This window comes from Poecilia latipinna, unplaced genomic scaffold (assembly GCF_001443285.1).
Source record: "Poecilia latipinna isolate Pla-1442-1.1 unplaced genomic scaffold, P_latipinna-1.0 Scaffold1739, whole genome shotgun sequence".
Classification (NCBI taxonomy): Eukaryota; Metazoa; Chordata; class Actinopteri; order Cyprinodontiformes; family Poeciliidae; genus Poecilia; species Poecilia latipinna.
The window spans coordinates 86,681-112,095 of record NW_015114355.1 but is presented as its reverse complement, the minus strand read 5'-3'; the positions used below and the strand labels follow the sequence as shown (position 1 = coordinate 112,095).

The 25,415-nt window shown below is 38.6% G+C and overlaps 2 protein-coding genes across 2 annotated transcripts in view; one reads left to right on the top strand and one right to left on the bottom strand.

Moving 5' to 3' along the window:
• Window positions 1-25,415, bottom strand: part of LOC106964942 (ras/Rap GTPase-activating protein SynGAP-like) — a gene marked incomplete at its 5' end in the record, with an annotated part of 107,967 nt that overhangs the window by 27,982 nt on the left and 54,570 nt on the right. The window contains one exon of the mRNA XM_015060736.1: window positions 1,047-1,138. Within this exon, the coding sequence (XP_014916222.1) occupies window positions 1,047-1,138 (92 nt within the window). The remainder of the gene's footprint in view (window positions 1-1,046; window positions 1,139-25,415) is intronic.
• LOC106964944 (lipid phosphate phosphatase-related protein type 4-like) lies at window positions 16,389-19,168 on the top strand. Its single transcript, XM_015060737.1, has 3 exons — window positions 16,389-16,625; window positions 17,983-18,112; window positions 18,256-19,168. Exons 1-3 carry the CDS (start codon window positions 16,587-16,589, stop codon window positions 18,453-18,455), a joined length of 369 nt encoding a protein of 122 aa, XP_014916223.1. The 5' UTR covers window positions 16,389-16,586; the 3' UTR covers window positions 18,456-19,168.

Here is a 25,415-nt window from a genome sequence, read left to right as displayed (position 1 = left end):
TTTGCAAACAAAAATAAAAAAAAACCCTCTTTTTTTTTTTTTTTTTTTTTTTGCCAAAAGGAGAATTTTGGCACAAAAAAAAAAGAAAGAAAAAAGAAAAAATCATTTTTGACAAAAAATGACTTAGGCCATAATTTTATGAAGGTTCAATAATTAATTTCAACAACAGGGAAAGCATGAATTACTAAAACAAACTGCAACATAAACACATTTGTCATAAAATCAGAAGGTAAAAAAAGTTGATTATGTTTCTCCTTTTCTTTTCTTATGGTTGAATTTGCCAAAGAAATAAAGTTTGTCTTCTGTGATTTCTGAAGAAAACAATGCCTGCTAGATTTTACAGTAGTGTCCAAACCAGCAGTCTGAAGCAGCTAAAATACAAAATGTAAATGTATCTTCTATTACAGCAGCATCATCTCAGAGCAGATTATGTTTTAAGCTGAAAACAGATAATTTTAAAATAAAATGAGAAAAACTATCATCCTGGATAAATGTTGGTTTAAATATTTCATACACATGGTAAATTACTCTCAAAATATGTTGGAATATGTTTGAAATATTCAATATGTATTTTCCCCAGTGTATAATAATACCTTTAAAAGAACTTTTGTTTTTGCCTTAGCAATGAAAACAGCCTGTATCTCAGTGTCACATACCTCAACAGGGGGCAGCGGTTCGATAAACGTTCCTCCCGCCACTGGACTCGAACCGGCAGCCCTCCAGTCTCCTCCCCAGTACAAGAAGGGAGGGGAGGAGGAGGCGGCAGGCGAGTGAGGCAGGGTGAAGGATAGGGAGGGAGAGAGAGGCAGCGAGTGGGGCAATGGGGGCGTGGCCGACCCTTTCTTGGAGCCCTTTTTCTGCGGTTGCGCCGGCGGGCAAAAGGTGATGGAGGGGGAGACGGCCAGGGACAGAGGGAAGGGGTGAGGCGGGGTGCCGCTGACCCGTCTGCCACATGTTTGAGATGGGCCGAAAGCGGGAGGAGGGAGGAGGGAGAGCGAGAGGGACGGAGGCAGCGAGCGAGGCCGAGGATAGGGAGGGTTACTCACGGATTGTCGGAAGGGTTGAAGGGGGGCAGTGGGAGGGACCTCCATGCTGGGTTGCTTCCCAGTGGCTATGCTCTTCCTCCGGGCACGGTGATCTGCAAGGAGGAGCAGAGATCCGCAGGTAAGACCACGTCTGACGTCGACAGGACAGGGTGCTAAATATGCACCGCAAACACGGCAGAAAACCAGAGGCGGTGTGAAAACAAACACCTACAGGAGCGCATGTCTGCCTGAAAATGAGCGCTGAACAGTGCAAAGGTGAGGCGGATGGAGAAAAAACCATAAAAGATCAAACTGCAAGCGAACCACAAACTTCCACACACCTACATCCGTCTCACACTAACAGAGTAGGTGTTGGACTTGCAGAGTGATAGATTTCCTGTCTGGATGTCTGATAAGGCGAACGTTAACATCGGTGCTTTGTGAGGAGGAAACGCAAGATGCATGAATAAAATGGATCATCAAACAAACAAAGCACTCATCGACTTCCTCAGGTAGTCACAACATAATGCACCGTGCTGTCCGACAGCTGGGAGATAACGTGTGAATCTGTGGAAAACAAACCAATGACCTTCTGTCCAAATCCTGGTGAATTTTTAACAGGTGCAACTTCATCACTGCACCAGCCTCTATCCTCAGTCCACAAAATACAGGGAAGGTCAATGAAAAGTCAGCGCTGAATATCAGTTTCCTAAAAGTAAGTGACTCTTATGGCAGCCAGTCAATGTGTCACAGCAAAGGATGAGAAATAGCTCTACTGGTCTCAACGTCGAAGTGACAAGTTAAAGTAAAAACTCAACCTTCTGACGGTGTTTAGGTATTTTTTGTGCCGTGGAAGCCAACCCCCCTGGTGTTATACACTGTATGAAGGAAACTGAAGGACAGAGAAACGTGATGGAAACCAAATGAAGATCAAAACAGAGGGATTAACTTTATGTGTTTGAACTGGAAGTGAGAGAACACACCCAAACTGCGCCGTGTCCAGCCCTGCGTGACGCAGTGCCTGCTTGGTTACCTCCAGATGTTTGTAACTTGACGCAGAGCCTGCATGTCAAATCACGATTTGGAAGGTGCAGCAACGTCCACCTGCATTTATATGATCCCTCTCTGAAGACTCATTTTCAGAGAATAATGCACCACGGGATGAGTCAAGTATAAAAACCAACCACTTGCTTGTCTTGACCAACTCAAACCTCCAAAAGCTTTGAAATGCCGCAATATAATAACGTAATAAAACATCATTAAACCACATTGTGCAATAATCAACACAAAACACAATAAAATCCTTGATTACATTTTGAAATACTATTTGCTGCATATGTAACATTATTACATTTAGCACTGGTTATCACAAAATGATCATTAGCTTGTTTTTTAGAAATGACAATGTAGTAATGTAGAACATTATGCCATAAACCATCACAAGTTTTTGTGTTAATATTAATCATTATCCTTCTAATAAACTGCGAAAATTACAAAATCTTGTCAAGAACATTTTGTTCTACTTTCTAGTGCAAATACCTTAGTACACTTGAAATGAGACAAAATGAATTTATAAGTAACTTTTCAGCGAGATTTAAGATCTTGTTTTAAGTCGATAATGACTTAACATTGATGAAAAAGTTCTGGTTCCACTGGCAGAAAATTTTACTTACAACAAGACATATTTCCCATTTTATATGTGAAAAGGACAAAAGAAACTGTTACCTCCGAGCAACACAAGAAATACAACAGGGACAATGTTTGCATTCGGGGTTAATAAAACTTTAGTTTTACATCCTTCATTCTCTGTATACAAGCTCAAACTCCAGTCTCTCTTCTGAGTAAAAATAAGCCTTAAAATGTGGTTCTGGTATTCTGATTTCTCATTTCTGGACAGATGTATGCAAAACCAAGGTGACTGTTAGTTTTTCACTGAAAGAAAACGGCATGGAAAGAGTTTCTGACATAAATAATAAATGACTAAGCTGACCGTCGATAATGTTGGGAGTCTCAAATTCACAGCTGCTATATTTTTACCTCACTTGAGTGTTTTGACTGTGCTGGAAAGTATCCACAAATTATATGTTTATCACCAGCATGGGTTTTCTGTTAAAGCATAGAAGGAAGTCAGTTGAATGGACCTTTTTTTATCTGATTTCTACAATCCATGTGGGATCACAGAGTGAGGGGCGGGCTACACACTGGACAAGCCACCGTTTTATTACAAGAGAAAAACAGGACAAGCTATCATGTAGCACCTGGAGAGAACCCGAGAACAAGGTCGGAGTTCAAACCCAGAACCTTCTTTCTGCAAGGCAGCACCACCATTCCATTACACACGTTTTATAAATAAATATGAAGTTGTTACAATCATTTAAGATATGATTAGAGCATATTTGAGTTAGTTTCATAGTGTTGTCTCAAAGTACATTCAGTACATCTATGTAGAGACATTGTTTCTTTCCTTTCTCTTGATTCACTTTGATGATTTTACTTTCCATTTTTGAAACTCAAACTTGCAGCTTTGCAAATGTGGTCAAATGTGAGCAATAAAGGAAAATCCAGTCATTATGATTCACCGACTGGAAGCCATCTGCTAGTTTCCACTGGATAATGGAAATGTTAATGTTCATCATTTGGAAGCAGAAATATATTTTTGCAAATTTCCATGTAAATTTATCCAACAGCTGTTAGAAAAAATTAAATAAACTGACAAATTCCCAGCCTGCTAAAATAAAAAAAAAAAAGTGTGTCCCAAAATGATTGTAGCTTTTGCCAGAGCATCTTAAATATGAACAGCTATGAAAAGCAACCAGCATGTCGCAGCACATTCCCCCACGTATGAACAAGCCGCTGTCTTGTCTAATAAACACAGGGTGGCATGCTAACAGCCCCGGTTGAATAATCATTTCCAGTCTCCTGAATCCAGCAGGAAAGAATCAAAGCCCGCTTCATCTCTCCACATCTGCAGGTTTTTGCCGTTTTTATCCCGAAGATCAATTCTACACACAGGTTGGTTACATTTGTTTGTTCCTGTTCTTACATTTCAGACTCCAGATCTGACTTCTCGTCTAAATCACACCATCCATCTCATTGCTCTGTTGCTCTGTCTGCTTTTCCGTCATGATGTTCAAACACACACCTCCTCTCTCCCACCCAGGTATTTTACATAATTCAAACAGAGCATTCATCCTTCTACCTCTCCTCAGCCCTTGATCTCTCTCTCCTCCTCGGACTCTCTTCCCCAACAGTTTCTTCCCCTTTTTCTGCCCTCTTCTTGTTCTGATCTTGTTCCCTCCCGCTCAGACATGTTCGGACTGAAGAGCCCTCCATTTTCTCCATGCTTACCTTTATCTGTAGTCCTCATTTATCCTCTCGGCCCTCTCCCTTCTCTGCCTTTCATTTACCTGTCCAAATGGCAATCTTTTCACTGAGAGCCTGCTGGTCTCTCTCTGTCTGCAGTTCTAACATTTTCTGCAACCCACGCAAACACGGGGGAAAAAAAAAAAAATCTACCATGACAGAGTTTGCAGTAACTGTGCCAATGCCTCTTTATCCAAGTTCAGAGCCTAGCAGTAAATTGCCACCTGTATGTTGGATGACTGGCAAGCGAAGGAAATTTCTGTAAAATACATATTACATCAGATATAAAGTGGGTCTTTACATTAAAATATGATCAATAATCTTGACTTTCCTCTTTAAAAATGTGCAACAAATGACGACAAGCGCTATGTTTTTCCCTCCCACACCTCCAGTGGAAATGCAGAATACAAGAAATGGCCTTTAAAAGGTACAATATTTCAGGGGAAAGTTTCTGCTGTCATATTGCTGGAGGTTGCAATGAAATACATAACTACTCTTGCAATTTGTACTAAATGAGTTATATCTCAAGGAAAGAGCTTCTCAATGACATTTTGCAACCAGTCTCTCTCTTTAGACATCCAAAAACATTTTTTATCATTTTCAAGGTGGCTAAAAGTAAAACTGATATCTGATAAGTTTTCAAAGCATCTGCAGTCCGAACGAGTCTCATCCGACTTTTACGACATTATTCTCCACAAGAAAAAGCCAAACAGTAAATCTGGACGTAAACAATGTCCAGATTATAATTATAATTATGAAAGAAGTCTGTGCCAGTGAGTCGCATCACATCTCTGTCCCAACACTCTTGGTTCTAACTGCGCATTCAAACAGACTTCTCTTGACTAAAAAAAGGTGGTTATTGCAAATAAAATAAAAAAAATTAAAGAAGAGCTTCATTTTTTATTTGGATACTCAAATGTAGCAACTATCAGTAGTGCTGTTAAAATAACACTAAACATTGCTACGAAATTATGTAAAAACATTTATTTATGGGTATTTCAATTTTGTTTCCATAAAGCAAAATGGGTTTTAGAGAACAAGACAGCTAAGGCAGAGACAAAGTCCTGGTAAGAGTGCAAGCCCCAGTAGATTTAACCATGCAGAGCTAAAAGAAACACTCCCAGCAAATTACCCTAAAATTATGTGCTTGCACACTAAATGTTAAATCTAATCACAGTATAGATAAAAAAAATCCCAGCAAGTAAATAGTATAGAACAGCTTGTTTGTAGGAGGCTGAAGGCAAAACTTTCTTCTCTTTAAAATCAACACGGCAGAGGGTCGTAAAGTTCCATCTGGAAAAACCACAAACCTTCTGGATTGATGTCCTCAGGACAGAAGATCAAAGTACAGATGTCTGGCCATAATGCACAGTGGCATGTTTGCTGAAGACCAAAATTAGCATATGAAGACCTCATCCAGACTGTCGAGCACGGCGATGGAGGGATGATGAGTTGGGCTAATTTTACAGCCACGTGACTTTGGCACCTTCAGCCTCTGAGTAAAGCTGTAACTTTTCTCTATGCTGAAGTATTTAAAGTTAAATGCAATTCTGAAGTTTGGCCCAAACTGGGTCAACAGCAGGTCTATGGTCCTAAACACAGAAGGAAGTGTTGTGTTATGAAGTTTCAAATGATATGCATCCAGAAACTAATTTCATACAGATAGGACAAAAAAGGGGGAAAGTCTGCCCTCATATGTTTTTTTTCAGATGTTGCAACTTTGCAACCATTTTTTATCTGGATCAAAACTTTATTGAACAGCAGTGTCAAACAGTGATGGCTGTTGGGAGAAAGTTACTGCATTTATCTTTTGCTTAAGGTTGTGTTGCCGGTATGTACTAAAGGAATAATTTTGTAACATTATTTTGTGCTAGATATAGCCCTATGATGTGTTATTTGACAGTAAAATTAATCCTTTTGTTATGCAAACTACCCATAATGTGCAAAGTTGTTCAAGATGGTGTAAGGAGTGCATGTTCATGCAAACAGATGTACTTATGATGTTATCCAGCAGAAATTCAGTATGAAAGTGTTCTGCATTTAGATTATATTGTTGGTCCTGTTTTCAGTTTCACCCTTTTGAAGGTCATTAAACCTGCTGACAACGGCCTTCGGTCTACAGAGTTGTGATATAAAAAGGTGTTGGACATCAGACATCTCTACAGCTGCCCTGCAGTAATAATCAGAGTCTGCAACTTTACTGGAAGTGTTAATAAACACTGCTAAAGGTTGTGCCAGCAGCATGTACACATCATAACTAATATCAATTAAAAAACCCCATGAAGAAGCACTGAGAGAAACATATGGTTTCTCACATCTTAGTGAAATAAGGTGAAGAACACACTGTGAAAATGCTGCACCCCCCATCCTAAATAAACCACAGTCTGAACCATTTCTGTGGGTTCATCTTCAGAAAGTGAGATCATAAAAACAAGAAGCCTGAGGGTAATTATAAAAGAACATCAGTGAGCTTGTGTCTTATTACATCCTCCAGTGAAGGGTTTTATTGGGGCTGAAATGTTTGTTTGCTTTTAGTCCTGCTGGTTGTCATTGTTCCCCTTTACCATCTGCACAAACTTCCACCCACTTCCAGGATTAAATGTTATGTTTCCCCCTACATCAGAGCTGAGAGACATAACAACATGTCATACTAACATTTTCTTTTTGTAGAATATAAAACACAGAAAAACGGCTTACAGAAGTGTAATTTTACCAATCAAATCCCAAACATCCCCATTAAAGGTAATTAAAGTTAAAATAAGCAAAGGTTCTCTGATGGCCTGAGGTTGTATGACAGCTGGGACTTGGAGTAACACTTCTGCAATGACAGCATTGATGTAAAAAAGTACGTTAAGATTACATAACAGCAAATGTGGCCTTCAATGAAACACGCATGAACATTTCAGCAACACAAAATGAAAACGCCTGGTTTAGTGCCTCTTCACGCTCTGGAATCATCCCAGAAAATGGATCAACTCAGCCTATTTCTGAGGCTAAACTCTTGTCATTTCCCAGGATATTGTTCTTTCAGTTATTATTGCATGGCTATGATGAGGACTGAAATGTAATTAATAAGGAAATCTAAAGCTTTGCCTTTCAGCTCAATTTCTCCTTGACCATTTAGTTTCTCATAACTTCAGGAACACTCTCATTACAAGAGACAAAGTATTTTCTCTGTCTCCAGCTCAATCAGACTGATGGCATCACATTTAACACCAAAATGTTTTGGCAAATAGATTATTACGACTTTCATTATTTCATATATTCAGACTTTCCATTACAGCCACAGCATTCGCTTAGATAAATCTCTGCACAACTTATTACTGAGGGAACGACCTCATTTGGGATACAACAAATGAGACGATCATATCAATTATCACAATTGTTGCCGCTCTATATTTTTACTACTATTCTGTAAAACAAAGGGTGGTGCTGCAATAATTACAGCCGCTGCAGAGTAAAAAAATATAAAAAGTAGTTTTAATGATATCAAAATAATCTGAACTAAAAATAAGTTACAGCAAAAATCATAAGCAGAAACAAACAAATGCCCAAGATGGATAAATTAATTTCACATTTTTATGGGAAACATTATTACTCTAATTTTCAAAAATGATCTCTAGCCAACAAATCTCCACAATGACCACTATTTCTACGTCATGAACTGCCTTGCTAAACATTGAGTTTAGCACCAAATGCAGCTGTGAGCTTCAGTGATACTGAACCAGAAACTCAACATTTCAGACTGAGCAGTCTTGACATTTGGTTCAGATATAACCTTATGACCTGTTACTTTCCACTAAAACATTTTCATGGTTTGGCAGAGAAAGAGACAACTCTGAATGGGAAACAATAATCTGTCTGTTATGGATGAGAGTAGCCACACAAGGCAGACTGAAGATGACCAACACTGAACTTTACAAATCAATACCACAATTAAAAGTTGTCCTGCAAACGCAAACAAACAAAAAAAACAAAGAGGAGCTCTGTCAGTCTGCTGAGATCTGCTCTGGACCGAACAGCAATAAGGTCTGCAGCTCTCTGCAGATTTCTACAGATTTCATTCACCTGAAACAAAAATAAGTTGCAGCATATGCAGAAACAAACAATTAGCCATTAGCCTTGATACTGAATGCTATAGCATCAAGGCTAATGGTGAAAAATCAGATACTGTCCAAATCCAGCTGTCTGCAGCATTCAAAGGGTCCAAAAGGCTGCACAGCATATTGAATGGCACAACAGACTGGTTCTGTCATGAAGCTCCCATCTGAACAGAATGGATTTCCCAACACCTGTGCTTTTATGGTGCATTCAAGTACATCTCGTACACGGGACCGTCTAAATGTCTAAACTATTATTTTAATTCCCACATGTCTGCAAAGAATTCCTAAAAAACATTGAGCACATTCAACTGGTTTTATTATCCATCCATCAACTATACCCACTTATCCTTAAATAAATCAGACCACATCTTTTCTGTAGTGTCTACTTGTTATTTGTTTCTCTTGATTAGAGGAAACCAAACACACCTAATTGTAGGTTTAAAACAAATCATTTGTCTCGTTACCCTTAAAAATCAAGTACATCTGCAGTATATACTGGATTTTATTTGTACTGTAGATGTAGTGTGCAGAATTGGGAACTCATGTAAATAAATCTAATAGTTTTCATGTGTTGTACATGAGTACAGGACATTAGCACATTTTGTCAGAATAAAAACTGATTGAAGAAGACTCACCCGTGTGACCAAGCAGGTTAATCAGTTTTTACTAAATGTTCCATGTTAACTTTGTGCTTCAAACATTTGTCTGTGAGACTGCAACACTTTTGAACTTGGTTCTAAGTTCTATAAACATACAGAAACATGGTCTGTTTTGCTTATAATGTGGGAAAACTACTTTGACACAAAAAGAGGCTTGTTGCTTACGAGTGTGTTTTCAGGTGCAAATCTTCTTCTGTGGCAGCTTTGTGGATTAGACAAAGTAATCAATGTTTTGTACCCGTTTTGTTTGTACAAAAGATGTGCAAACCTTCAGTGAAGCAAGGCTTTTGAGTGTGTTTGCTGAGTGTTTTCTAGTCTTTTTTGCACCTCATTAAGAACTTTAAAATAACCCCTTCTCACATATAGACCTCCCTTACGTCTCTAATATGAGTTTTTTGTAATTATTTTGCATATAACGGCAGAAAAGAGACGGTTATACTCTAAAATTTAGACAAGCCATCCACATATTGTATGAATCCATGCAGGCATTTTAAATTTAAATAAAATTTTACAATTCAGGGTGAATACGGACATCAATTCACTTTTATGAAGATAATAGAGTCTAAGTACCCCATTCTATATGCAGAGAGAGGAGAACAGTAGGCGGCATCTTGTGTGAAAACTCATTCAGGCTCGGTATAAAAATCATCTGCTTTCTAGTCTTTTTCCAAAGCCTGCTGATAGATTTTAGATGGATGAGGTCAGCAAAGGGTGCTAACCTGAGACAAAATTCAAACCAAAGCATGCATGCTAGGCTTTGTCTTTTCAGCCTCTTTCAATAAATAAATTCACGCGTTAATGGCCGTCTGAATTAATCAAAGCCATTAGGCTTTATTTTTAAAAAGACATTGACAGCAGAATAATAATGATGATAGAAACTCTGAATAGACTCAATGGAATCTATTTTTCACTCACTCTCTTTTGATCCTTAGTCTGGTTCTGTATTCCGTTGCCATGGAAACATTTTTTTTTTTCCCTTTTTCCTGAAGCACCTTGCATTTTATTTTCAGACGCACAGTATGTCCAAAACACAAAACCGCCCGAAACATTACGGGTCTTTAGAAACTACAGCAGCAGAAAAACATACATAAATGAATAGATTAATAGATTCAGCTGAACAGTGAGATCTGATTGAGGGATATCAGCTAAATAATCAATAAATCCTTTGATCTCTTCACTCAGTGCTAATGATTAACAGAAGATGAGGATGCATGAGGAGAATTACGTTCATTTTCTTGCTGGGCCTAATTTTAAAACTCTTACATAAGTAGTGTTTATGGATGATGTAAAGGCTTGAAAGGCAGAGCAGAAAAATGCAGGCGGAGGCATTATCATGTCATGGGGGGTTGTGATTCTGCCTGACTGGGGTCATGTGGAATAGACCTGCCTGCCTCTTTGATTTACCCGCTCAATAAATCACCCATGCACCGGAACAGTGTCGTTTAAGCTGCTTGTTCCTTTTTTTTAAAATCACAATCCCAAAATGTTCCACTTGTTTTTAAGAGAAGGCCAAGTTCATTAATTTAGATCTTGATAAATAAACAACAACAAAGCTCTTTTGTTATCACTATACAGCTTGAATTAAGTTTTCAAGAAGACACAATAAACGTCGCCCTGAAAAACTAAAAACTATTTACTTCATCTGGATTTGAAATGACTGATTATGTTTCAATATTACTTCAAACTATTGTGTTGTTTTTGACAATTAAGTTCGCAAAGTAAAGATCTCGATTAGAAAGGATCTTCATCCTTCCCAAATGTACAGGTAGACTTCAATAAAATATTATATCTTTTATAATAACGAAAATCATTTCACACAGACATATTTTTCAATTACCTCAAGTCAGTACAAAAATCAATTTTAAGACAGAAATGTAACCATACTGAAGAATATATAAATTTTCTGTGTATCAATACGTGGTTATGGCTCCATTTGTTTGCATAACTGCATCACTACAGCATAGCATGGCATAAATATGGCATTCTAGGTTTTTATATGCAACTAATAGACTTGTTTGCTGGGCTGCTTCAATATGTGAGAAATAAGGTTTCTTCCTCCTGCAACCTTTACAAAAAACCTATAATTGTTCAGTCCTTTTCCAGTTGTCCTTTCTTGAACTTTAACATTTATCATGCAAACCTTGTCCTTTAGAGAACAAGATGAATCTCTTGTTTTGTTGTTGGTTTAAATTTTTTTTTTTTGCCTAAGGATGGATTTACTTTCATATAAATTCCATGGAAAATTGGAAAACCTTTCAAACAAACCATAGTAAAGTGAGGTTTGTACAATCTCAGTATTTATTCTTAACTTACTTGCAATTTGTTCATATATATATATATANTAAAAACAAAAAAACGAGTTCAACCCAAAAAAGAAACCCAAAAAAAAAAAAAAAAAAAAAATGTTCAACCAAAAAAAAAGTTTAAAAAATAAATAAATAAATAAATAGTGATTTTTGCTTTGACATGATTTTTTTTTTTTTTGATTGAATACTACTTTTTTTTGGTTGACATGATTTTTTTTTTATTGAATAATTGTAAAACAAATCTAACTCCATAACAGGGTCCCATTTTTTATTTTTATGAACAAAAAATAAAAAAATTAATTGTGGAGGGCCCCCTGTCGGTCAGGGCTCTTAGTATTGTCATCACCGTAATCTTCTGAGAAATAAAACACACAAAATGAAACTTCTACAGGTATGACGGATTTATAAGAAACGTAACATTGATGTGCGCATGTGCATTACCACAAGGTATGCTGGATTTACGAGGTATTACAGATCGTCAGAACACCGGCAGACAATTTAACAATGCTTATTGGTCCCCCAAACCCTGATGAAACGTTGGAAAATTCTACGTCATGCTGCTCTGATGCTGCTAGCACTTAGCAACAGCTCATAGGCGGAGGTGACAGCGCTGCCCACCACAAATAATGACCCGGGCGGAACAGGGTGAGCTAAATAATAAAACATAATTTACGAAGCTTCAAGGCAGATAAATTTCCCTCGAAGAATTTTAATAGTCGAGGTACACCAATCATTCGAGGAATCCTTACAGCCCTAGCAGGCATTAGCCAGAGCTCTATAGACAACAGAATTCATTTTAAGCTTTTATTTATTTTCAAATGCTTGACCAACATTGCTCTACCTCATCAATCTGATCTGCTTCAACCTTGTTGTATGGCACCTTAAAATATGCCTGCTGTGACATGTGTGTTTTTTATATATTTCTGTTTTAATGTGCTACAGAAATAAATATGATTGATTGCTTGATTGATTGCTTGCTTGCTTGATTGATTGATTGATTGATACAGTGGGTATCACTGTGGGTTCTTGGGTGTGTCCTGGATCTCCTGGATCTCTTTTTACAAAGCCCCTTCCTAATTTTCACCATGCCCTCACAGCACTGATCACACTGGGAGAGCAGTGCTGCCTTCACAGCTTTGTTCAGCAAAATGTCCTGCTTGTGAAATCTGCTGTCATTCAAACGGAGATGGGAAAAACTAGCGAGACTGAGGGAGCTTGGGAGACAGATCTGTTGTGACAGTGATTGTTTTTACATGTAGAAGGAGAAGAAAGACTTGAGGTGTGAAAGGAGAGCTGAAGTTCAGTAGGACGTTATCAGTGTTAACTTTAACAGCACATTAGTAGTTAGTTTTAGTCATATTTTAGTTAAAGATGAATGTTTTAGGGTCACCTACACCTGTAAGGAAAAATCACTTAATTTCACAGACATGATGAATATTTAGGATTGGAGTTTAAATTATATTGTGTTTTGCAATAATACAACAGATTAACTTTTAGCTTTTGAAACAACTTTCTTGGGACTTTTTTTAGTGATCTTTTTAAAAACTAGAAATCTTAAATAAGAGGTTTACCAGACCTGAACTTTAAATCTGCATATGAAATTCAGTTCAATTAAAAAATACTTTATGCATCCTGAAGAAAACCTAAATGCTGTTGTAACTCTAATAATCCAAGTATCTTGTGTGGATGGTGATGCTGATGGCAGGAAGGGTCTCCAGTAGCAGTCAGCTTTACAACTAATCTGAAGAGTCTTCTGATTGAAGACTGTTGCTGTATATCAACGTCATGACTATCATGACATGCTAACAGCTCAATTCCATTTAGCAGAGGCTTTATTCTAAAGTAACATGTCCTGGATGATATATAATATAATATAATCAATTAGCCGCTGTGCTAATCCGCCTCCTTCGCTATTGCCCCTCCTCTTTAAACCTCTGTCTTTTTCCTCATGGTTAGAGAGCAGAGAGATGCTGTAGTCTGGAATATGATCCTTGTCCAATTATTATGAGATGGTTTGAACTTCCTCCTTCTTTCTGCTCTTTGGTTCCTCTCAGGCAGTAACCCAGTCCAGGCGACCCTGTCAGAATTAGTTCCTCTTGTGTTCAGTCAGAATTCATTCCAACTTTAGATTTTATAAATAAAAAAAGCCACTGATGAAATATTTTTGTAATAGTTTCAGTCATTAAAATAAAAACTGACCCTGGCTAAGCAGAACTCTCCCAGAAGCGACTAGACTTTATTCAGACAGGTATGGCAGATGCTGTGTGACTCTTTTGGACTCACCTGGTTGCTTTACAAGCCTTTATCTGATACATTTATCACAGGCTTGTATTAGCGGCGGTTTACTTACACAGTAATGTGACTCCAAGTGATATTAATAATAAAATAACGATAAACAAAAAAAAAAAGATCTTGAATCCTTATTGTTGGTCATTGCTGTGATATTTTAATTATTCTGCATTGTTTCTGCACCAAGCTGTGTGCTTGGTGTGTGAAAACTGTGTATGCAAGAGACAGAACCAGCTATGGACCACATTCACTCAGGGCTTCATTATGCAGACTGGCTATCCTAGATGTAATATGTCATGAAGAAAACATGATTAAATATTGATGGTTGCAGTCTGTGTTGTTTGACTAAAGGATATGTACTATCAAATATATTTTACTTTATTACTTTTACCATTACAACAGAAGGTTATTTTTAATAGTAGACACAGCTGGTGTCATTTTGACTCCCAGCACAAGTCCTGTAGATGACTTCTGTCATCTACAGAAATACTCCGTTGACTTTGCAGTTGTCGGGTGAAACAGAGATGAACAAGAGGTTAAGTACAGAGAGCTGATGGACAGCTTTGTGTCATGGTGTGGGAACAATCATCTCGTCTTAAATGTGAACAAAACAAAGGAGATGATTGTTGATTTCAGTAGGAACAGGGTTAGATCAAACCCTATTTCCATCATCGGAGAAGAAGTGGAGGTGGTTGAGGAAAATACATACCTCAGTGTTCATCTGGAAAACAGACTGGACTAGTGACGCAACAGTGAAGGAAGGAACAGAGCAGACTGTAGGAAGCTATGATCCTACAAGGTTTGCAGCAAAATGTTGCAGATCTTCTGTCAGTCTGTTGTTGAAAGCATCATCTCTGCTGCCATCATCTATTGGGGCAGCAGCATCAGAGCCAGGGACATAAGAAGGCTTAACAGCCTGATAAAGAAGGCTGGTTCTGTTCTGGGGAAGACTGTCTTCTTTCCAACCTTCTTATGCAAAGAAGGATTAATGGACAACCCTGACCATCCTCAGGTCATCCTTAGGACATGACACTGTCTTGGGAAGGCAGAGCATCTTCAGTCAGAGGCTTCTTTAGATTCAGTGCAGTACAGAACGCTGCAGAAAATCTTTCCTGCCAACAGCAGGCCTCCGACCTGTTCAGCTGTGCAGCGTTGAGACGTTAAGATGAGCTTTAATCCCACATGTCTGACCAGATGCCTCACTGTTCGTCCTCTGTTGTTTCTAAACCCTAAATATGTCAAATACACTTTCACTAGAGTTTAGTGATCACTAGAGATGTGCCGATCAGGTTTTTTCCTTCCGATACCGATACCGATCACCCATGAGGGCCGATCACCTATACCGATCACATAATTATTATTTTTTTAATTATAAGCACTACCGGTTACATTATGTGGAAAAAGGAACCATGAATTCACCTTAATTTAGACAAAAACTTGTTTTTAATAACTTTTTTCAAGAAGAAAACTAAACAAAACAGGCATTGTGCAAATTGTACTGCTATTGATAATACTATCTTTAACAGACTGATAAAATGTGAAGGCTCTGAAGAGGCTAAATAACGCAAAGAGCCAAAATAAAACCTCTCAACATTGCCAAAAAATTCAAGTATAAAACTTAACATTCAAAGGAAAAAACAGTTTCCATTACAATAAACAATCCAGAGTTACTGAATGAAAACTTCCTGATAGCATGGTGGCTAGCTGATTACTGATTGGCTGTTTCTGACTGAGCGGAGTAATTATGCAGATCAGGGAGGAGATCGATTATTTTTTCAGAGAGTCTCATGTTAGGACAGCGAAAGTTTTAATACGTATGTAAAATGTATTTTTTTTTAGGTTAGATGCTGCAGCTTTAAACAGAGATTCGGTGTGAGTCACTACCAGGTGGAGCAGAAGCGAAGCTCCGTCTGTGAAATATTACTACCTGTACCGTAGCAGCGGTTCAACAGCCAGAGCAGAACCAGCGTCTTACATCGCAGCTCGAAGACATAAATAATTTTGCAGGTTATTTGTTTAGCTTTCTGACCGTCATGCTAATCTAGTGAGTGTTTATAGCTGTGCGCTGCTTTACCTGCTATCTGATCCTCCGTATGTCTTTTTTACTGCAGTGAGCCTCGATGTAGCCAAACTCCGTCAAGTATGTCATTGTTTTTATGTCGTATTAGCTTCGTTGTGTTGATGCATTTTGACGTGCTTCAATTTTCCGCCGCAACACGCAAACTTCCCCATTAACTCAGAGCCTTATAGTTCCACATCGCTTAGGATTTGTTGCTGCGTGTTTGCGCAGTGAAGGAAAGAGGAGACCAGCTGCACAGGCAGGCTGGAAATGAGATGATCGGTATCGGCAACAAGAGCCAATGATCGCCGATCACCGATCATGCACTTTTTCACGAAAATCGGCTCGATTATGATCGGTGACCGATCGATCGGCACACCTCTAGTGATCACATTTAGGATCAGTGGGTACATTTCAAGTTAGTTGTTAATTGGATTCAACATCTTCCATTTTTCTTTTTATAGGTCACATCCATAATCTTCCATGCATCATTGAATCAAATGAACATGCTCATTGATCCAAAAGACCATAACAGCAGCTACAGCCATAAAAAAAATACTGGCTGGAATTCTACATAAGCTTCAGCTTTTATGACCTGGAAGTGTGGTAACTCTGTATGGCTGTGGTCTCCATAGCTGCCCATCCTGGTCTCATCTGTGGTCAGTCTCTACTTCCTGGAGTGGACCGATGTGTTTAAGCCGGTGAATTCTGGATATAACTGCCACGACCGCAGCCTGAGCCTGCCCTACATCGACCCCAACCACGAGGTCATCCCACTGCTGATGCTGCTTAGCCTGGCCTTCGCTGGACCAGCCATCACTGTGAGTATTAGACCATAAACATGCACAGAGTTCCTGTTTCTTTGGAAAACCACATGATTGAATATGGGAAAATATCAGTATTAAAAAAAATATTTTATTCAGAATATTTCACTTTATAAGGTGTACCTTATAACTGTAGTTAGAAGTATAAAGTCTCATAAACTGTACAATAATACAGCCAGAGGTTCACATACAACCTCAGCTGGGGCTCCAAAGTGAAATGGAATTTGCAGACTGAGCTGCCATTCACATGGCCTGAGGCTGAGGGTGGCAGTTCAAAGGTTCATCACATTTTAATAAAGTGTTTTTAAATTGCAATGTTATACAGAGTGAGCTACACTTTTCAGTTCAAATGCATTTTGTTTGTTTGTATGAATGAATGAATGAATGAATGAATGAATGAATGAATGAATGAATGAATGAATGAATGAATGAATGGATGGACATTTAAGTGAACTTATTCTTACTGTTTGCCTCTGAACCTCATCATCGAGCACCCCAGGCAGACAGAAATAAGGCACTGACCCAGGGCAATGTGTACACCCCACACATTGGTAGATGGTCAGCAAGGCACAGGAATGTCAGCCATAGAGACACAGGAGATGTAAGAGATCAACCCTCCACCCAGTCACACAGTCCCCTCCACCCCATGGCCGCACGTCAGACAGCCAAGCACCAAGCATAGAAAGTCAGGAAATTTTTTTTCTAGGATTTTTTGATAGTGATCTGACAGAACAGTGGATGACATGCAGCAAAGGTCATTGGTCCAGACCAAACCTGTGACGGTCCTTTGTACATGGGTCGCGCACTTTACCCCTGCGCCACCACCACACCTAGAATTCAATAAATTCTGGGTGTGGATTTAAATAAAGTTAATGGCTCGATACGATCAACTGTTGACTTTTCCCACATCCTTGCTCAGGAGGCGGATTACTGGGAAGTTAGTGGCTCAATGCAGCTGGCTAGGATTACTTAGAAAACATTCTATCAGTTGGAATAATGAATGGAAGTTGCTTTGTTTTATAACTTGAATGAAACTGTAACATCTTGGATTTATTAGATCATATGTTGTGTCTGTCTGTCTTGTAAGTTGCTTGATATGATTGCATACGATGTGAATTGATGCCATATTAAAAATTTAATTGAATTGGATTAAATCTGAAAATATATAAACATTATTAAGGGCAACAATGATCCAGTACCAACCAGAATGTGTACAGCAAAGGTTAAGCCTAACAAGTAAGTAACAAAGAACACATTGAAGACTAAATGTTGAGTCTGCTGTCATCCTCAGTAAAATTTTTACCAACCACATCTACATGAAAGCACATGCAATAAATGAGTGATTGTTCTCCAGATCATGATTGGAGAGGCCATCTTGTTCTGCTGCCTCTCTCGGAGGAAGACTGGCGGTGGAACAGAGGCTAGCATCAACGCAGCTGGCTGCAATTTCAACTCTTTCATTCGCCGAGCCATCCGCTTTGTTGGTATGAGCACTTTTAGTTTTTGGTTTAAGACTAATAAACGCTTGGTTCTTCCTAATTCATGTTGCATTTTCTCACATTATCATCCTAGGTATGATTTTTCGACTTCTTGTACAGTTATCTCACGTCAAACCTTTCATCCTCAGGAGTTCATGCGTTTGGCCTGTGTGCGACCGCCCTTATTACCGACATCCTGCAATTAATGACTGGCAATCCAACACCCTACTTCCTCACTGTGTGCAAACCCAACTACACCACACTGAACGTCAGCTGTGATAAGAATCCCTATGTGATAGAGGATATCTGCTCAGGAGCAGACTCTGCAGCCATAAACCAGGGGAGGTGAGGAGGAAAAGCATTCATCTCTTTCACTTACCTCTAGAACTAAGAACTTCCCAGTGACAAAAGTAATCAATAATACAATGTAATGAAAGAGTATGTATTTTGTTCCTTTGCAATAGTTTTAAAAAATGTGTTAAGTAAGAACTGATCAACCGAAGTGTTTGAACAGTTTGAATACATCAGCCTCACACAGTTAACCGGCAATTTAGAATTTTTATTAAACGCATGAAATAAATGTTTAAACTGTTACAGAAGAGAATCTGGACCAAGGAGCCCTCAGAGGTCTTGAGGGCCAATGTGCTGCAACTTTTGAATATGTCTCTGCTTCAACACACCTGAGTCAATCCATGAGTTCATCAACAAGTCCCTGAAGAACTTCACTGTAGACTGAGCAGGTCATAAACATCTGATTCAGGTGTGTTGGACCAGGGAGACATAGAAGTAACAGGACATCAGCCCTCCAGGCCTGGTCGTAAGCATATTGACAGTTATTACTGTTAAACTCACAGTCTCTGTTTTTGTTTTTTTTTGTTTTTGTTTTTTTTAAGTTGCTCTGAGCAACAATTAGCAGAGTAGATTAAAGTGAAAAGCTGGAGATATTGGATGAGAAACTAGTGTAAATACATGCAGAAACACACCTACCTACGTCAATTAGAGAATACACAGCTGTTCTTATGCTGCATCCTGCAGCTTATGAAGACGTTTGTGCTTTGATACGCTGAGCTCTGGCTTCACAGTCTTTTCCATGTCATAAGAGTATTTAGGGATAGTTTTGTAGATGGAAAATATTGAGGCGAGAACTGATGTGATGCCCAACACTGACCAGATGTGGTGACAGCTCTGCTGGAATGTTTCTCCTGCCTGACTTCATTCTGTTCTTCATCACTGACCCGAATGCCCAGAACCTAGTTTTCCTCAACAGAACTGTCACACATTCATTGGTTCAGTCCACTTTATGTTTTCATAAAGTGGAAGGATTTCTATTGGTTGATCTATTTCAGCAGCTGAAATAGATCAACCAACAGGTATTTCATCTGACCACCTGGCAGTTGGGTACGTTGGGGACCAGACCACTGAATCCTTGAGACTCCCTCTAAAAATCCTTCTAACTGCCTTTTTCAATAGTTCAAGCACCAAATATACCTCAATGTTCATTGATACGGACAATGGAAACATCTTAGCTCTTCAGCAGAAGCTGAGGTCTACAGTCTTCCTTACCTCCACAGCCAATCACTGCAAAGGAAATGAATGGTGCTCCTTGATTAGCTGCTTTGCAAACTCCAGGCAATAGAGTCTCATGTACAATTGCTCCAAAGAATTTCAGCTCCACAAACTGCTTGTCATTTCAAACGTGTTAGACATATTTTACAAAAAAATCTGCAAACATGCAAACTTTCAATGAGAAACCTGGAATAGGCTTACAAGCATGCAGCACTTTGTCCGGACCAGTATTATTACATAGTCCTGAGTTTAGATGATGATCATTTAACCAATAATCCAACTCATTTTAGTTGGATTACTTTATCAGTCAATTTTCCAATCAAATGTCTGTGCATCATCCTAGTTGCCATAGCAACAGCTAAATGGGTTCATGACAGCAGTGTATTTCTGGATATGGTTGCCCATAATTCTTCCACTGACCCACAAACACCTCATAATTAAAGAGGTGTTAAAGAACAACATGTCAACATGCTGAGGGGAGAGTTGAACTTTTTTCCAGTTCTTATTGATGGAAGGCTTTAAATAAATTGTTTTTTAGCCTTGATTTAAAGGAATTCAGTGTTTCAGCAGCTTTGCAGTTTTCTGGAAGTTTGTTCAAGAAATTGAATGCTGCTTGAACCAGAACCAGAACCATGCTTGGTATGAACCAGGGGCGGATCTAGAAAAATATTTATGGGGTGGCAAGAGGGGGGCAGGGATTTTTTCAGGGGTGGCAGTGTATATATATATATATACACACAAAATATTGTTTTTAACTTCCATTGTTTCAAAATGAGCTTCATGTAGCGCCGAGGCTTAAATACAATTTCTTAATGTAGTATATAGTTAATTATTTTTACATCTTTCATACTCCTGATAATTGATGTGTATTACTGGACTGGACAGCGCCTATTGGTCGCTATGTGATTCATTGTGTCCAGAAAACCATTTTATCCCAATGCAGGATGAGCAGAAATCTGTCATGAAAATATTAGTAGTGCCACCATTTGTTATTGGATATATCTATGAAATACGACTTAAAATAAAGTTTAGAAAACTGATGTTTGATCGATTCTCCATGATACAAATCTATAAACAGTTTAGTTTCTGTTAGTTCTGTCAAGATGCAAGAAGGGGCGAATTTCTATTTATATTGGTCAATTATTTTATTTTAAATATGCTGTAGGAGCCGTAGTTTGACGACTGTTATAAATATCACCACGTTTTGCAAACACAGGGGATTAGCTCAGTTTTTGTCGCTTGTTTAACTTTTATGAATTGCAGCAGCTGCAGTGCACCACAATAAAGGCACAATAAAGCTGATAAACAGGTGAAAAACCAAACTACACAGAACCACTTCTGATTGTTTGCCAAGCAAACTGAGGCACTGGAGTCATGCTTCTCGACACGGGCAAAACAAGGTTCAGTGTCCAAACTTATTGATTGTTCTTGATTATTTATTTTCCTCTTTCACCAAACAATTACAGAGTTCAAACTTTCATTTGTTCTCATGCTACCTACCACTCTTGCTCTGGTAAAAACCATCGGCCCCAAACCCAAATGCCTGCTGGTCCTTCAGGCCCCTAGCTTATAGAAAGTGGACTGACCCACATTACTTCCTGTCTAAATTTAGAAAATACATAAGAAAAATAATAAAACAAAACATAAATAAAAACAACAATTATCAACCTACAAATAAACTCTGTAAATAATACAAAAAATAGAAACTGAAGAATAAAGTAACAAAATTCAAATGGATAAAGATATAAAAAAAATTAGCTCCAACAACTTCTATTCCTCCTTTTCTCGCTCTGTATGTCGGCATTACACACGGACCGTTGCCGTTGCAACCGACAAACAACAGCTCAACGAGCAGATAGAGCAGAGATCACCGATCAGGGGAATCAAAACCAAAAAGCAAACATTTCCCACACAAAAAGTAGCAAAAACACTAAAACAGAACATCCAGTCTGTTATATTATGTTGTCAGGCTTAATGTCTATATTGTGATTATTAATAAGTTTTCGCCTGATAACCGCGGTGGTTGATTAGCTGATTTAAACAGCTGCACTACTGATGACTTGATGGGCGGGTTGTTTAATCCTAACGGAACCAAAACACACCGAACTGCGCAGCACATGCTAAGGCTATCAAAGTTAATACGAGGCCAGCAACAGTTAGGCTAGTATAACTGACCCACTGCTCACTTGTTCAATCTTTTCTTAAAATTAAAACGTTTTCCTCATCTGTGAAATCTGAAGCCCTTATTACCATTATCTATGGTTGAATTAACTGCTAAACTTTGCTCCCGTTGTTCTGATTCTTTGCGTGATTGTAGTATTTTCCTGACCACCGATATTCCTGACTCAATGGACAGCAATGGCGCATGTGTGACTTACAATAAATCACATAATGTCCAGTCCAGTAATATTTATCCATCAATGCTGCTGCCTCACGCTCCGTCCTTCTCTCGCACTTCCCGCTACTTAGCAGTAGGTTGAAGGTTACATTGTGTTACATTCAATGTTGTCGGAAAAAAGAGTTTCATGCGCTTAATGTCCGGCTTGCCATAACTATTTATTGAATTCATTGTCGCTAGCTGGGGTGGCAACAGGGGTGGGCAACAGGCTCTCGTTTGGGGTGGCAACTGTCACCCCATGCCACCCCAGTAGATCCGCCCCTGGTACGAACCATGGACTGAGGAAAACTAGAACCATGCTTACTGCTGTCAGAGTAGTATTACTGGATGTACTTCATTGAAAGGAATATATGCCTGTTAGATTTATTTTTTTATCTTTTATAAAACAAGTTGGCTTTTTGATGGATGGGTGTATAATACTAACGCCAAGCATATATTATCATATCCCAGATAGCACATGATGTTAAATCAACGTTGAAAAATAGTTAGAATCGTTGATTTTTGGTTGAAGTCGACAAATGACNTCTGAATATTGGTTCTGAAACTTGCTTTCAATCCAAGGCCTGTTCTATAAAAATACAACATTACTTATTGTAAACTCTTTTTGATGGAAAAATCTGAGAAATATGTTGGACAGGATCCTCAGGGCTGAGCTTACCAGTTTCCCAGCTGCAGAAAAGGCACAGACTGTTCACATTAATGGAGTTACTACACAAAGCGTAGCAAAGAAACTTAGTTCAGTGAAGAGCATGAGGTAAAAGCAGGCTGCGGTGCTAATCAACTTAATGACTAGTGCCCCTGGGTCAGCTAGTTCTTCAGTTTTTAAAGCCAATTTTCTCTGAATCAACTTTTCTCTGTCTGAGACTGATTGCACTAAGAATAGTCCCATTTCTCTTAATTTTAATCTTAATCTTAATTTGACATCTTGAAGGCCGTTCATATGTTCCTGGTCCTGTATTATAATTACCACCCATAGCCCACTAATGCAGCAGTTTCCACTGCTAAGCGAATGTTACTAAATTACGGGTGGTGTCAAACTCTAAGAACATTGTTTGAAATCCGTTCCCTTACTTATGAATATTATAATTTAAGGAACAATGTCAAAAAATTTGTTCTTTACAAAGTAATCAGGGATATAATAATAGTGCGCTTAATCTTAGAAAAGGAGAGCATTCAAGAGTGGAGTTGTTGCACATTCTGTTTTTTTCTTGAAGCAGTATCTTTCAGCAGATGGCAGGAGATTAAACGGCCCCTGGAAAGGACGGGAGGGGTTTCTCATAATGAAGACATCATTCGTCTTCTTCTTTTAAATGATCTCCTGCATTAAGAGTGAGAATCGATGACGTTGCCAATCATCCTCAAAGCCCATTGCAGATTTACAGGGTGAAAATGTACATTGTACAAAATGTACAAAAAAAATTACAAAAAACCCCAAACATTTTCCTGTTAAGAATTTGCTAGCTACCAAAAGATAGAAAAATGAGTGTCAACTTCCTCCACTAATGTGTCTTTAGTGTAGGTAAATTTGGACTGAGAAATTCAAAATTTACTTAAAAAAATTAGAAAAACTTAAAAAAAAATTCTCAGAAGGTTTTCTAATATCTAGCAAATAGAAATAATTTTGGTTAAACAAGAAAAGTTTGGTCTGATGTAACTTCAGACAGTGAGAAGAAGAGCGTATGTGTCTTATTATTCAGTCTATGTAGATATCTGTTTCAACTGTAAATAGGCTGTTATAGGGTTTACTATTATTCATGTCAACTGAATATTCAACTAAATTGATTTATGAAGCAGTTTGAAAATAATGAGATTAACCAAAATGCTGCAAGGCAAACATAGTAAAATATTAGAATACCAGAAAAATTATAAGTTCTTTCAATGTCTTTAAACTTAAAGGCATATTATGATGTCACACACACACACACACACACACACACACACAAGATTTTGAACTTGAAAATTTCCCCGTTTTAGTCAAACTGCTTTTATGCCCTTTGTTTTTCACTGCATCTTTTCTACATCAAAACTCAGGAAATTGTGTCAAATCCTACTTTGTGTTTCTGTCGCTGGTGAAGAAGTTATGATTTTCTCTTAAACCCTCTGAGTGTGCAAAGCGCTAAACTTCAATTCTGTGCTGCTGTTTTAAGCTGTAATATAAAAAATGGATTAATATTTTAATAAATATTCTATTTTTCTAAATTTTACCTCATAACTTCTATAGTGTAGAGCAGTGGTCCTTAACCTTTTTTGAGGTACTGAACCGCCCCGGTTTCATATGCGCATTCACTGAACCCTTCTGATAAATACAATGTCACCTGCGCTGCTGGAAACTGTTGAGCAGGTGGGGGCAGAGGGGGGTGTGGTTGCGTGCTCCTCCGCAGCACTGATTGGCCAATGTAACGTAATCCTCTGCAGCAGCGCTGATTGGCTAAGCAATGTAAAGTGATTGATATTGTATTAAGTGATACATTAAGTGATGGCAAAGCGCGGCGTCATCACGACTTTACACAAGTGTGTCTTTACCTCCGCGGCAGAGGCTCCGCCGAACCCCTGGGGTTCGATCGAACCCAGGTTAAGAACCACTGGTGTAGAGTAAAAGTTTTTTGCATTTACATCATACCTTTCACAATTCAAGACTTTTTTGGTAAAATTAAATTTTTCCACAGAATCTTTGTTTTAAAAAAGTTTATGTTTTTGTTTGGTAGTCTACTGTAACAAAGCAGCCCCTCCATCTCTGCTCCACAAAAAAAAAGAAAAAGGCGGGAGTCGCAATAGCAACCAGTGTGTTAGCAGGTTCTTCTGTTGTATTATAATTTAAGCTAAGCTACTCCGTGAAATGGGGTGTTTCTAATTTTCTAGTCATGCACAAGAGAACTGCTCCTTGAAAATAAGTCAGATTGGATCTTTTCATTAATCTCAACTTAAACATCCATAACATTTCAATTTAATGCTAGAAACTAGACCTAAACAGGATTATCAGCCGCCAGAGAAAGGCAACAAAAGCTTGCATGTCAAACACAAAACAGGCATATTTGTTTTCATATGGCAGCAAGCCGCTCCGGCATTCAAACACTGTATGTACAGCCATGTGCAAGGAAACATGAGAGATGCTGTTCTTGTTCATTGTGAATGTAAATCTGATGTCAGGCTGAGCGCTGAAGAGGGAATGTGTGGGTGGCAATCGCTTCCAGCTCAGACCCACTGAGAGACGTGCGAGAGAGACACAGTTAAAAGAGTGGGAGGGAGGGATGTAGACACACGAGTAAGAGGTAGGTTTAAAAAAAAAGGAGGAAGAAACTGTGTGTGTGGGGGCGGATGTGGTGGTGCTAAGTGCTCGTGTAGGAG

What these genes read in the sequence shown, in the direction of transcription:
- LOC106964944 (XM_015060737.1), top strand. Translation starts at nt 16,587, where the DNA reads ATGCTGCTTAGCCTGGCCTTCGCTGGACCAGCCATCACT. An exon ending in TCGCTGGACCAGCCATCACT is followed by an intron (nt 16,626 to 17,982) that starts GTGAGTATTAGA and finishes ATTGTTCTCCAG; the next exon opens with ATCATGATTGGAGAGGCCAT. An exon ending in CCGAGCCATCCGCTTTGTTG is followed by an intron (nt 18,113 to 18,255) that starts GTATGAGCACTT and finishes TTTCATCCTCAG; the next exon opens with GAGTTCATGCGTTTGGCCTG.